Here is a 15,173-nt window from a genome sequence, read left to right on the forward strand (position 1 = left end):
TCCCATACGCTGTCCTTCAAAGTACTGGGGTATTTCCCTGTGTCTTTGACATGCAGCTTAGATCCAGAGGCAAATCAGACTCTCCCAACCCAGTCTGCCATGGCTGCTCTCCTCAACCTCCTCTAGTTACACTACGTTGTGTGAACACCATATCTGGGGCGGAATGGGACAGGTCAAGAGCAACTACCCCAAGGGAGCTCTGGAGATGACCTTTCAAAGGCTAGATTTATTTTTTTTGACCCTTTCTTCCTTTTTAATTCCTTGCTTGCAGTGAAGGAGAAAAAGCAAGATCTCCATGAAGATCTATGCTGGGTGTTTTGTGGAGCAATCACTATGCTGCTTGTCCATGTGCAGAACCAGCAGGTCACCAGGTGGATGTTGCCTGGTAATCACCCACCCTGCCAGACTGCAAGAAAAAGCTTAAGCCCCTTCCTTGGGCTATATAAAATTTCATCAGGCACATGGCATAGCCCATTCCCAGTATCACTCCACCTGCCCCAGCAGCCAGCAACACCCAGCCATGACAGGCTCTTGGTAATGAAGGGAACAATCTGCCCAGCTGCTTGAAATGGCCACCTATTGCAAACCCTCCTTTTCTTCCTCCTCCTACTCCTCATACCCTCTACATCAAAAATGCTGGACACAATAAACCTTGAAGCACCTGCTTTTCAAACCCTGCTGCACGGCCACCCCTCTCCAACAGGCTCTTGGTTCTCAGGACAATGAAGCAGTCCTGAAAGCCGACAGCACGGATCCCGCAGTGGGGTCACTCCCATCATCTCCCTCCATTATTTCGTTACTTTCTGCTCCTTGATCCAGCATCACACAGTTCCGAGGCACATCGCCAAATGCCTTAATTCTGTCTGTAATCTGGGCTAAAGCCCTCGTCGAGGGATAAAGACCACACAAAAGGAGAAATAGAGTCCTGGGAGATGTTAAAACAAGTAAACACCTTTGTGTCAGGAGAGAGAAATCGCTGATAAAGCAGATTAGCGCCTCGAGCCCTGGTGTCCCCAGATCAGAAGGCGAGCCCTGGCCGATCTTTGCAGCCAGCACGCTTCTATGATCACAGAGCTGGCGGCATGCTGGGGCCAGCCTGTTTCCCCACAGTCACTCTCCAAAGAGCAGATTATGTAGAATAACAATTTCTTTGTGGCTGTGTAATTCCCTCCGTGACCGTGGCTGTGGGCAGCTACATTGGCCCTTGATGCCAGGGCCCTAGCAACCATTTAGAGGCCAACCAGCCCTAGCAATGGCCCCCCCATGCAAACCTCTAGGACAAGCTTTAACATCAAGTGCATGAATTAATCCCCCCCAACACGAATCCAGGGGTGCTGGCTTATTGGACTTTGTGTTTCTCCAGGCAAGGGATCGAGGGGATTCCAGGCTTCAGCCCTTTGCAACCTTATCACAATACATTAACCCTTGAAAGGTTACTTGCAAATCAACCCAGCAGCAACTCTGCACCTGTCTGTGGGGTGAGAGGTTGACGCACTCATGGTCTCAGCACTGTGAACAAGAGCTCTTGGGTTTGGTTGGCACAGGTCGGTCCTAAGATCCACCACGAAGTGAGACACGAATGGGAATCTCTGAGCTCTGGCACTCCCCTGCCCCTCCAAGCACACAGATCCCTACCATCTGCTGTTCTGCAAAGCCAGCAGGAGACATAGACCCGCACACAGGTGTTCTGCAAAACCACCTTCATCCTATGAATTATACATGTGGCCCAGAATTGCAAGACATAAAACAGAGCAATGAGGAGGAGTCAGCTGTTCTCCCAGACAAGAATTCTTGGACTACCTGTGAGATGCAAAAGTGGCCAGACTGCTCAACCAGCAGAATACTCTGCCAGTTGCTTGGGCAGGAGGAAAGAGTTACTCAAAGGAGATGAGCTACCCCAGCAAGCCCTAGGCAGCACCAGCAGCTTGGACCCCTCTCTCCCCACTTTGACATGCTGCTGCCTTTTTGTTTTGTTTTGCAGGGTAGCCCCTGGACTGCTGCTCTGAGCATGTGGCACTTCAGGAGAGCGAAGCAGGACAGGCAGCTGCACATGTGCCACACAGCCCAGCAGCACACCTGGTGAATACCCTGCTAGCTAGCTGATGTCTGCCTGTGTTCATTCCTTTCCACCATAATCCCTTCTAATACACCTTTAACATGTAAAGGACTAAGCAAACTCAGAGAGAGAGGAACACTCTGCTAAGGAAAAGTAGCAGGATGCAGAACATGTCCAGGGATATTTTACTCATTGGGACCAGCACTCTTCCTCTTCTCAGGTGCTTGAAATGGGTCACAGCAGATCTCCTCACAACCTCCCATCTCTAAACAAGCACTCATCACACCCAGAGCCAACCTGGCCACACTAAAGTAAGTCTTCCATCTCCCAGGCGTGACTTCAGTCTGCAGTGCTGCAAGATGGTAGCAATTTAAAATGGTAGCCTGGTGATGTCTCCAAATGAAAAATTTCAGCATCACAGGGACAGGAGAAACCAGAGAGTCTGGATTTCTGCTTTCAGAGCTTCCTGTGCAGCACTGAACACCACCCAGGTGCCTGCTCCCAGTGTTTCTCCATGCCTCCACACCTCACTCCAGTGGCACCCCAAGCATCCCGGCGAAGTCACACCAGTTTCCCTCCCTCCACTCCTCTTTTCATCCTAGGCAACAAAATTGAAAGAAAAGGATAAAATAGGGGGGAAGAAAAAAGGATAGCTTTTCTCTGTAGGCAGGGATGGAGCACAGATACTTGCACGTTACTGCAGTAAAGTAAACCTTGCTTTGCTGGTTTGTTAATTAGTTCAGTTCTCCTGCCCAAAGAACAGGTCAGCCCAAGCAGCTCCCAGCAGGGAGGTGCAGCCCATGGATACAGCAGCAGCCCCTTGGCAGTTCACAGAGAAAAAGGTGTGATTTGCTACAGTGAAGCACTTACCATCTGACACCACGGGAAAATCATACTGTGCTGTACGCTGGGCACACAAACCAAAACACCCATGTGTTCCAGCATGGGCACACTTAAGGTGATAAAGATGCAGACTTAGTATTTTCCCCTATTTTCAGAGGATTAAGGTGTCTCTGGATGAGCTCCTACCATGTCAGCCTAGCTCCATGTGCCTGCAGCACGCACAGCCATGCTGAGCCCATGCTGGAAAGGGAATTCTCTGTCACCACAACTCTTCCAGCCTTGGGATCACAAGCTAATGCTCACATTCCAGATCCCAATAGCTTCCACTTCCTAACGAGCAAAACCCCAGCTAATCCTTAATAATCTATAAAGGAACAAGATAACCCAAGAATGGGCAATAGCAAAGCTGCAGCTACACCAGCACATCACCAATTTCTAGTATCTTACATGGACAGAAGACACTTACTCTATGAGGGACAGAGAGATGTCACAGCTATCTTGAACCTTGCTCATCAGTTTGCAGAGATCAACAGCACTGGTTAAACACAGCAGGGAACAGCCTTCTCCATTCCTCTGTGGTCCCCTTTTCTCCCAAACACCTTTCAAAACCCAGGTAGCTGATCCTCAGCACTTCACAGGCCCTGTTGTTGTTATGGGCTATGAAGGTTAGTCAGGAAGTATCTGTGAAGACCAAGCATGGAAGGCTCACACCACCATGACGTGGCCCTCCAGCAGTAGCAAGTAGAGGCTGTTTCACTCCCTTTTCCAGGCATCTCTGCAGATAGTGGGAGCTTTGCTTGTTTTCTATACTGAACAGCCTGGGCCAGATAGTGCCTGGGTTCAGTCCCAGTGCTGGGTGGCACCAACAGAAACACCTCTGCACCAGTGGAACTCTGAGGCAGAATCATAAACATGACAGTGCAGGTTTCCTGGAAAGACCAGTCTAGAGCCAGAGCTCTCAGTTTCAGCACTTTAACCCCAAACTCCCTGGGCCAAAGCAGTGCCTACAGACACACACAGGTAGGCCTCCAGCACTGAGGAGTCTCAAAGATATTTCTAATTTTTCCTACTTCCTGTTAAGCATCTAGACACACTGAAATAATATTGGCAGTAAGCTGGTACCAGCCAGCAAGGATCAGAGCCAGAGCAAATCCACCAGCCTGTTTCATCCCTAGCACAGGAAAACTGCTGGCACCAGGCTCTGGACTCCTTGCTGATAGAACAAAATGTTCAAAGTATGTGTGCCTGCAAAAGGTACCAAACTGGTAAGTCCAAAAATGAAAGTCAATTTGTTCAGACACTATAGGGAATCCTTTGATTCATCTCCATCAATTTCCATGTTCTTCAGAAAATGAGACTTTCTGAAATTACTTTTAAAATAAGTTATTTTTTCAGGATTTTCACATTTCACTCTTTTTGCTCTATGCCAGAAATCTAGCCATGAGCATTGCTATCCTGATACTTCCAGAAGACAGGAACCTTCCAGCCTGGAAGCAAAGTGAACTACTAAGGAAGTGAAGACGCAGGCTGACTTCTTTAAGTTCTTGTTGTTCTTTTTAAAAACAGCTTAAAGTTCTATTCCTTCTCAGTCTGATAATATAGAGACAAAACAGGATCAGTCATGGCAGAGCCCAGATGGGTAGTTTCCAGATAATACATGGAATGTTCCTGTCACAAAGTTAAAACTCATATACAGCCTCCCAAGCCACTGCAATCATTTGTGTGGCAGTAAAAGCTCAGGATTTTCCTGAGACTTTTCCTTGGAGTCCAAAACAGGCCTGCTCTTCCTTCCTGTACCCTGCCCATTTGCTACAAGTCTTGCCCAGCTGCCCCCAACACAAAGGGACTACACTCCAAACCCTGAGATGGAACAATAAATACTTTTTTTCCTTACCCTCCTTTTCTGGTGACCCTGACTCACTAGAATTGATATTATACAAATATGTAAATTTTAGGAAACTGCTGAAAACAGATGTGCAAAATCAAGGACATACTCATTTGCTCTGGAAACCTCATCTGTGGACCATGATCATCTATCAAAGAGGAGAATCCATTGTACATAAGCAGATGACTACTCAGAAACCAAACAGAGCTCTAAACCAATATTTTAGTCCCATAACTATTTGCAACAAGGCAGGTGGGAAGCATATACTAAAAAAAAAAGTGTAAAGAGCCCTCTTGAGTTCAAAACACTGGGATATTTTATCTGAGTATTCAACAGAGAAAGGAAAACAAATCCATTTAGAAATAATTATCTGGGGTACAGCATTTGCACAATTTCTGTCATCCAATTGGGAGAGGGCACCAAAATCAAAGGGAAGAGCTGAGCCTCTTTCAGGTGCTTTGCAGCAGCAGCTGAGGCAGTGAGGGGACACAGCAACTTATGCTAAGAAGGGAAAGGCATGATCAAACAACATCTGTAATGTACAGAGGGAGAAGCACAGACCCTTGGCAAAGTTATTCTTCATAGTTATCCTACCCCAAGGTTACCCCAATGTTTCAATGAGACTAGTAACTCCTGCAGAGAGGTGTGGGGTTGGTTTGGGGAATTTTGAGGGAACACCTCCAAGTGAAATGGCTCAAAGAGGCTGTTGTAAGTTATTTTCAGAAGAAATGCCTCTCTAATTCCTCAGTGCTACTGGAGGGACTTGAGGCAGTAGGGGGTAATGACACCAACGATGGTCTGAGATTGTGTTGGGGGGAGAGACAGAAGAGGGAGTTTTGCCTTTTCTTCTGCTTTCTCTGAATTGGCCCACACACGTTTTAAATGGTCCAATAAAAAGATACAATTTCTTTACCTTTCCAGCTCTGGGACCCTGTGAGTTTTTGTTGTTCGGGTTCCCGTAAGGTTAAGTTCAGAGGATAAACTGACACGCTGGGCTATGGGAAAAAGCCAGTTTCTTCAAATAAAGCCACAACGGTGCAAAAGAGACCCTGCCGGGGCTTTTATTTGGGAAAACAAACAGAAATGGCACCAAGCCCTTCTCCTTTACGAACCAATTTAACTATAAAACCAATGTTCTCCCTCTTGGGGGTGAGGAGGGGAGAGAGACAAGACATGACAATAGTCCAAAACCTTGAGGAGAAAAAAAAAGACAGGACAAAAAAGTTTGTCTATTCCCTTTTCTTTCTTGTCCATGGCTCCTTTTCTTAGCACACGTGTGTTCTTGTAAAAACGATTAGATTGCAATTTGTATAACATGGTGACCCCCAAATTCAGACATTTAACCCCTTTTCTCTGCAAAGAATGTCAAGAATGTCTTCTCTGTCTTTCTTTCCAACGGGAGGAGTAGGGGGGAATTCTCTCAAACTGCGATTTCTTGGAGGAAGAGAAAAAGAGGGAGGTGAGGAAAAGAAGCAGGGAATTCTCAAAGCCTCTCGCCTTTCGCCCCACTTGTGTGGGAACAGGCGGCTGCATTGCTCCCTTTCTGGACAGAGCTCTGCAGGTCTCCTTTAGTGGGGAGACAAAAAAATGGAGAGTCCAAATCAAAACAAAGCCATCTGTTTAAATGAGCTACCACTAGCCAGTGGCAGAGGGGGTTCCTCATTCACTCCTTCCCATTCTTCTCTCTTGCCTCTGGTGATTCTCTCTCAACCCAGGATAAAATAAAGATTACTTTTGCTTTGGCTCAGAGGGATGAAACTGATTGATGCACTTGGAGTGTCCAGCCCGCACCCACACTCTGATTGTTCAGGGCCTTGTAAAGTTGTCATAAATATGCCTGAACAAGAGTGTAAAGGCCACAGCATGCCCTGGACATGCACACATCCAAAGGGCAGGAGCTGGCTCATGCTTCTCTGTAAGGAAACAGGGCCAAGACTGCATGGGGAGGTGAGGATTTAAGATAAACATCTGTATGTTCTTCTCCTTACAATGGCTTTACTTTTAGGTTAAGATGCACCAGAGCCCTCTTAACAAAAGGAAGGCAGAAGATGTCCAGCTTATGTGAGAGAGTTCGGAAACACAGTGGCAAAAAAAAAATACAACCAACCAAACAGAAATCAGTAAAGAACTACAAGGCCCCAAACAGTTTTGAGAACATATGCATACCACGGGAATATACTGCACAGACAAGACTGAGGCTATCCATTATAGTCAGGAGACAGAGCTCTGAACACAATGTCTTCTAAAAGGGTCGGTCATCCAAGAGACCACCACTCAAGAGGCTCCCTGCAGCAGCAAGCTTGCTCCAGAACTGGCTCAGGCCATAGGCCTGGTGTCCTGCCTCCAACAGCTCCCCAGACCTCAGAGCAAGTGAATCAAAACCTACCTTTCAAAGCTCCAGAACTGGGGGGGAAATTGCCTTCTGACCTTGTGAAATGATTAATTTATTCCCACAGACAGGAGACCTGTCTGTATCTATTCTTGTCACTCACATCACAAGTGGGGTTACCAGCGTGAAGAAGGACCTGCTCTTGCTCTTCCCTTTCCACAGCTCTACATCCAAACTCTCCATTCTATCTACCTCACTGTAGAGGGAATGGTTCCCAAGGACCAGATTAGAAATTCTAAAACAGTTGTTGTGCCTGATTTAATATGAACAGGCCAAGAAAGGGTTTGCCTCAAGGTAAAAAATCCCTTATGATGATAGACCCCAGTCTGTCACATCACCAACCTTTTTTCCTTTCAATTTCAGGGCAAAAGACATATAAATGGGAATACTGTGAACTAATGCTTTAAAAAGAGTAACCGAAGAACTCTGTGGATAGGCTGGGGAAACAGCACAGTAAGAAAAAAGGAAGAGAGCCTCAGGGGAAAGAGAAGGAGTGGCCACTTGAGGAAGGACAACTACCTGCGGACCACCCTTCTGCAGTGAGTGGAAGCAGTGGAAGGCACATGTTTGCGCTCATCTGATGTAAGCACAGCCCAGAACACCATTTAGCTCACTGTTGGACAAGGTTTGGATTAGATAATTGTGATTATTTAGATTATTGTGATTTAAAACTGTGTTCATCCAAGACAGAGATGCTGAAAAAGAAACCCAAGCCTGGAAGGAGTAGGGAGCCTCTTTCCCACAAAACCTGGAGGAGTTTCCTTGGTAAAAAAAGATGCCTGGCATATTAATCTATAGAAAAGTACGGCAGATGAGGGTATTTCACATCTACAACATGCTATTCTTATTCTTCTTCTTCCCAAATCCTGTGAAACTGTTACCAGAACCAGGATAATATTTGCAATCACTTGTCTCTCCTGTTATCAGACATATGCAAACATTTCTCTGTGACTAGATAAATTCATTTTAAGTGCCTGAGTGAAAGAGACTCCCCACACTTCTTGGAGCGAGTTACCTTTCCTTTCAATCTAGAAACTCCAGTTCTGAACCCAATTGCTCCCTTTGCCCAACAGCTGCTTTTGTTATTAAATTAGAGGGTCTCAAACTTTTATAAACCTTGGAGGTCAAAGCTGTGGAGAGAATGTTCTTTTACAGAACTTATTTTAGAACACAACACTAAGAAGTCTGCTTGTGTATCTTGGGCCAAGCTTCTACATTAAAAGCTTTTATTGAAAATATTTAGCAAGATTTATAACAAAGGACTCTACTTGCAGCTTCTCATTTCATTCATCTATTTCCACAGAATGAAAAAATCTGAACATGACAGGACAAGTCAGGAAGGACTGGATTTAAACAGGAAGGCAATCGGTAGTGATCAGCTGACCAGGGTGTTCAGTGCAATACACTGCCACTGTCAAATTACACTTGCTGTTTCAGAACAGTACAGGGAGCCCAAGTTTTTGAGCTCTCCCTCCTTATTGAAAATTGCTCACATTAACTCAATGGGCCCTGAGGAGCCACCAAAATGGATGCAGATCAACATACACTGAAATTTGAAAGACAGCATCTAATTCTTGCCCCACCCCATGGCACAGAGAGATGGGACCCAGCAAGAGGCCCATGGAAGCACACGCTAGAGATCAAGTAGCAGCACGTTAGAGAACTTCAGCCAGCAGCTTGTGATGGTACTGCTCATGCTGGCTCTTGGAAAGAAAACACAATACAACAGCACTACAGGCAAAACAGATTACTAACCTGCTCAGCAGCTGCCTGGCTACCCTGAGACTCTTCCTCAACCCTCTGCTGGGGGCACCAGCCATACACCCGAATGAATCTCCCTTCTCCTCCACTCTCATGAATCCTCTACCTTCCACCACTCCACGACCTGCAGACATCAAAGGCACCTGCTTTGAACACCTGAAAAGCAGGGGGCCTGACGGTCAAGAAATGCAACTCTGTATCTTCCCCTTCCATGCACTCTCTATTTTTTTTTACCATGTCTTTGAAAAAGGTGGCAGAGATAAATGGAGAACAAAGAAACAAGAAAAAGACACAGCTTTGGCCCACACCCTGCCTATTACTTAAGGGGGAAGGAACTCTTCCGAAAGAGGAGGAAAAAAATGTGCTCAGACACAATGGCTCAAAAGGCCAGGCAGCAAACCGGGCCACTTTGTACTGCTAACAAGGGAAACCTAATTACAGGAAGAGGGCAAAGTGGGACAGATAAAAGGGATACAAAATTTCAACATCTGTTGCCATAAAGGGATAAGAAGTGGGGAAACGCAAAGTGTCAGTTTGGTGTCAGTGACGGCATAAAGCCACTTTCAAAGGGCTCAGGAGAGGGAGAAAAACCGAACAAGAAATTAGAGGTTTCTTAAAAAAAAAAAAAAGGCAAAAAACCACTCTGCCAAAAATGCTTTCAAAAGGGAGGAGGAGTTGGACAATGACTGGATATTTAAAAGGCAGAGGATCTGGGTGGCTTACTGGGCACAGCTAACTTTGGTTCAGTTTTCACAACAGCTCTCATGCCCTGCATCTGTCATGTCATGTCACGGGAAAGAACATTGTAGGATTTGTGCATTCAAAGTGTTTACGGCATGAGGACTCCTATGTCGAACAGATCACTGGTACACTTCAAATATTAGGCTTGACAAAATAGCTCCAAGAGATGCTGCAAAGAGACTTCTGGAGTAGCCTACCTTGTGGAGAAGAATCCTTGAAGCAGGGGCATTTGTCACCTAATGAGATGCAGACCATCCCAATAAGGTGGGGAATAACAGTTCTCCACAGGCAAGGGACAAATGTTGGCCTTGGAGCTGTTGCCAGTGGCACATCACTCTCCTCTTCTAAGGAGTTTAAATTCCAAAAGGCAATAGGAAGAGAGAGAAAGAAAGAAGAAAGAGAGAGAGAGAGACGAGAGGGGAAGAAGTTAAGTGGCTGTTCTGCTGAGCCACACATTTGCAATGGCAAATGAGACAGGAAAGTGAAGAGAGAAAGGTAAAGAGAGTTAAGGTCCCTGACCTGCAAGAGGGGCCTCTGCCATCATATCCCTGACTGACAGAGAGGCAAGGGGATTTGCAAGAGGCCAAGGAGTCAGCAAGGCCTGATACTTCATGCAAGGACACAAGATAATGTCCAGTGGCCCACACTGCTCATTTTTCTCCTTTTCTGTGCAGGCCTCTAATCACTGAAGTTACTCACAGCTGCCTTCCACACACCCACCTTGATCCTGAGTGGGAATAAGGGCACAGCAGCTTCTCCACATCTAAAAGCAATCAGATGGCACCATTTAGCATCTGTGGGATGAGAGATGTCCTTCAGAGGTGCAGCTAGCAAGCTTCAAAAGCGTAAGAAAAAAACCTAAATCCTCCTTCATTACAGGAGAAAGGACCAGGTGTAGCAGCAGCTGGAATTTCAGCCATCAGAGACAGTGTCTTGGCATTACACAGTCATTCTCCTGCTTTAGACTCCCCTTGACAATTGCTTGTTGCTGCCTGTTCTGGCTTTGATCGAACACCATCATTTCAGCAGAGTCAGAAATGAAAGACAGTTGTGGGGGTGGGATTCAGCAAGAGGCGTTTCCTTTCCCCACTAAAAATTTCCTCAATGCCAAACCCAACCAAGCCCTTTTCAAAGCACAGGACATATTTACAGATGAAGATATTATCCCCTTCCTTTTGGAGGGATGAGAATGGCTGCCCCAGGGTCAGGGAACAGGGAAGGTCATAAATATGAAACATCCCACGACCAACAGCTACAAGCACCAGCCAAGGACTTATCTCGCCTGGAACTAAGATGATCAGTACACAAAAGGTTATTTAAGCTTTAAATCCTTTTGTAGTATGTTCTCAGCTGTTGGGGAAAAAAAGACCACCTATTTCAAGAGAAGAGAATGGCACAGAAACCACTGCACTGTTGCACACCCGCTGATGCAATAAAAAAGCCTTATAACTGTACTAATTGATCCTGGACAGTGCTAAACATCTCAGGGGTGCTAAGAACTCCGTGGTTTTAAAGAACATATCTTAAGCATCACCTTACCTCGCCTAATTTTTCTTTTGACAGAAGTTACCCACATTCTGCACTTAGAGATCATGTCCTTGCCATGTTCAGGCTCTGTGGATGAACCTCTGAGCCTTTGTGACCACAAGAAAGGGGTAAGCAGCAAATTCAGATGTCCTGGTTCTGTCTGCCACATGTTATCAGGACACATTGGGCACAGAAGGAGTTTTTAAGTTCAGAGAAGCTCTAAGATTTTAGTTTTTCATGCCACGCTCCCACTTCTGGAGTCTGACCACGGAGACAATGTGCAAAAGCCTCAGAGGAAGAGATAGCAATCCCTACGGGATTGCTTCTGGCAATCACTGGAGCCTTTGAAGATGGATCAAAAGCTCCGCTGGCAAGAACAACAGTTTATGGAAAGGTAAGACCTGGAAGAAGAGCTGTGTACTCCCTTGCTATGAATGATCACATCAAGCTTCATTTGCTAGTTTCCCAGCCATGCTCCCTACTCAGTCTCCTGCCCTGCACATGCTAACATGTCTCCAGCTCACACAGGTCCCTGGAGAGGAAAAGACCCAGTGGCATGGTGCATTCCAGCTGTGACAGGTGAAGAGGGAAAAATAAGTTTGACACTCCAGCCATTGCAACAGAGGCCCAGTGGCCTAGGTTGCCTTGGCTTTTTTATTTGCCTGTCACTCAGGCTTTTACGTTATTGAAAGATCAAACTCCGTTGTGCTTGTTCATTACCTTAATCCTATTTTCTACACAGCTTTATTATCTCTTCAGGCTTCCTTGGGAAAGGCTGTCAGAAAGGCTGGGGCAGGGGGGAGACGGTTGCCCATCTCCTCACCACTGTCAGATGCCTCTATTCAAGAATGGCCAGAAGACCTGATGGGCAGGGGTATCACAGCACAGCCTGTTTCCTTCTGGGGTACTCCAAAGGCACTGTTGGACTGAATCACTAAGAAACATGCAGCATTAGCTAAATGCACTGGTGCTCTCTTTGCAGCTCTAGCTTGTCCTTTGTAGGATGCAGTTTGCAAAGTATTTTTGTTACTTCAGAGAAAAAACAACTGGTTAAACCTGTATTTGATACAGCTGGCTTAGAGAATCTAATCTATTTAAACTATAGATTAGAAGGCATTTGGTCTCAGACCTGCCCTGTATCCACACCAATCCTCCTCTACCTCCTTTCCCCAAACACAGCTCTGCTGACATCCCCTCAGGCCCTTTGTGCCATTGCTCCCCTCAATCCTGACGGCGCTCCTTTGGATAATCTGTGCTGTGCCACTCCTACCCAGAGCATACCAGTCCTGGAAAGCTGAGCTACCGTTCCAATAATCCTGCCAAATATTTGCTACCTGTCCATCACTACACAAAGGCCTCCAGGCTGAGAGTTTCAAATTTGTCAGCAGTTGAGTCTCACGTCAAGATTTGAGATCAACATTTCCCCAGTTGCTAAGGTCAGCACCTTCACCGAACAGGAACTACTCAAAGGCCCCAAATCAGAGGCCACAGCAATTAACCTTCTCAGTGCTTATTACAACAGGGAGAAGACAGCATGCCTAAGTGACTTCCATAGATAACCTGTCCCACACCTCACCTGTCTGAGCTATTGGAACTGCCAGCCACGACAGGAAGACTGCAGAGCCTGCATTTGCCTCTGGCTTCTGAGCACCACACAAAAGTGGGTGAATGGGATGGCAGGTATCACCTTCCTCACCCCTCTGGCTCAAGCTGAGGCATCAGGGACCGATGGCAAGGAAGGTGTAATGCATACTTTCTGACTGTACAAAGGCAATGGGAAGAAACCAGGATGGCTGTGCCATCAACTGGAAAAGCTGAGAAGAAAAGCCAAGTTGTGCCCTACTGTGAACCAGAACCACCCCCACATACACCTTTCCATACAAGTTTGTTCTGTCCCTCACCCTGCCACACATCACATGTTGAAACATTCCTTGCCTACGTGGACTAAAGGAATGATTTTGCAGCATTTCCAATATTGCATTTCTCATTGTTATTCACTTTTCAAGTCCTTCTCTGTAATCTGGAAGTTCACTCACCTTTCAAGGTCCCAGATTCTCAGAGGTGAGGTGTGTCCACAGCAGGCTGTCCCCGTCACAAATGAGCTGTTCAAAAAAACAAGCAAGCAAAAACCACTTACTAACCCCCCATGTTCTGAAGAAACAGTGCATGAGCAAGACACAGGAAACAGGTTACAAGACAGACTTCAAATTCTGGTTCAAGGCTATCTCAGTGAGTCCTGCCACATTTCACAAGGGACAGGCAGCAGCACAGGCAGACGTGCCCCAGTAGCTGAGCTTTTCAGATACAGCAGGTCACAACTGCAGAGAATTGGCAGGACATAAAGATGTATTTGTGTATGCAATGGGAAAACCTAAGGCAGGATCAGCCGTAAATTGCTACATCTTCAAACGAGTCAGTACAGTACTTGGCATGTTTCATACACTACCAGTACTGTAAGCTGCAGAAAGACCCCACGGAAAATTCTCTGTTACTTCCTACTTCACATCTTGCTTCTGCTTGGTGGCAACTGCTGAGCACAAGCATGAATTGGCTGTAGCATTACAGGCCTAAAGAATCACAGAATAGAGGTCTCTGGTCCAGCCTGCTCAAAGCAGGGTCAGTGTCAAAGCTGGATCAGGCTGCCCTCCCCAGTGCTCAAGCACTCTCTGTTACAGGCAACACAGCAATCCTGCAGCAATACTTGGCTCAGTTCATGCCTTCCAGCAGGGTCCATTCCAAATAATGCTATGTCCCTGCTGCACATGTAGGCTCCAGAGGTCACCTAACATCCACTGGCCTCAAACTAGTTCACAGGACAGGAACAAATCCCTAAAATCAAGCATCAGGAACCTGGGTGCTGTAGCTTTCCAAACCACACTGTTTGTTTTGTGCCAACTTCCTATCCTCATTCCAAATAAGAGAAAGAAGCTCACAAGGATTTCTAAGTAAGCTATAAATGACTTCTCACAAAGCCACATTTATTGCAGCTCCCAAGAATAAACTGCCAAAACTATGTTTAAGTCAATGCAACAAGGATAGCACAAAACCAGGAAACAGAATCCACTTTAAATAAAAGCCATCTCTTTGTTTTGCCTTAACGTCTTTTGCAGTATGACACAGGGCTGGCAGCTGAAAGATGAAAGCAAAATACGAAAACGATGTCATGTCTGTAAAAATAGCAGTTACAGCAGTTTTTAAACATTTCTTTGATCCTCTACAGCATTCCTCCTTTGGAAGTCTAAGTGTCTCCAAGCCTCTAGTGCACCAGGAATGGCTTCTTGCAGCGACCACAACTTCTACAAGAAGTGCTACTGGTGGTGAAGCAAGGCATTCAGCAGCAAAGGGGTAAACACAGCCTGAACTCAATCAAAGCTGGAGAAGGGCCATATGGAAACAAGGCCAGAACTCAGAACTCCTACCCCTATCTTCATGTTTTATCTGAGCAATTGGTTTCTCCAAGTCATAAGGCCAAAGCAGCACTGCCAAAACACTCCGCAAAAGAAGCAAGCAGATAACATCAAACCATTTCAAATAGTTACAGAAACCTAGGAAGGGCTTCAGCTACCAAGGCTCTCTTTTGTGTTGGCTCTGTCTTTCCTACCCAAACTCACATGCCTGGAGGTGTCCACCAGTCTTGTGACCCTTAGCTCCCCTTCAGGGCTAGAAAAGTCCTGCAGTACCAGCGCTATTTCAAAGTGCCTCCAACCATGTAGTCCTACATGCAAAATCCCAGGTTTGTTGGCAGTGCACATGCAATTGGCCAACGCCTCTCTAGCACTGAGCTCTCCCTACAGATACTGCAGGGTGCACACATTGTTCTTCTCCGTGGAAGTCCCTGGCCAAAGTCTGAGAGTCTAAGGAAAAGCCAATTCCTGTTGTTGTGCATCAGCCACCAGGATCAATTAGGAAAGCATGCAGCATTTCATCTTTGGAAACAGGGTTTCTGCTCAATGCCTGCCTTCCCTCCACCA

The 15,173-nt window shown here is 46.1% G+C and overlaps 1 protein-coding gene across 1 annotated transcript in view; it reads right to left on the bottom strand.

Annotated features, from left to right (window-relative positions):
* FBXW4 (F-box and WD repeat domain containing 4) overlaps window positions 1-15,173 on the bottom strand; it is a 60,034-nt gene that overhangs the window by 1,842 nt on the left and 43,019 nt on the right. The window contains exon 6 of the mRNA XM_071564003.1: window positions 13,239-13,304. Coding sequence (XP_071420104.1) covers window positions 13,239-13,304 — 66 coding nt within the window. The remainder of the gene's footprint in view (window positions 1-13,238; window positions 13,305-15,173) is intronic.

Source organism: Pithys albifrons, chromosome 9, assembly GCF_047495875.1.
Source record: "Pithys albifrons albifrons isolate INPA30051 chromosome 9, PitAlb_v1, whole genome shotgun sequence".
Lineage (NCBI taxonomy): Eukaryota > Metazoa > Chordata > Aves > Passeriformes > Thamnophilidae > Pithys > Pithys albifrons.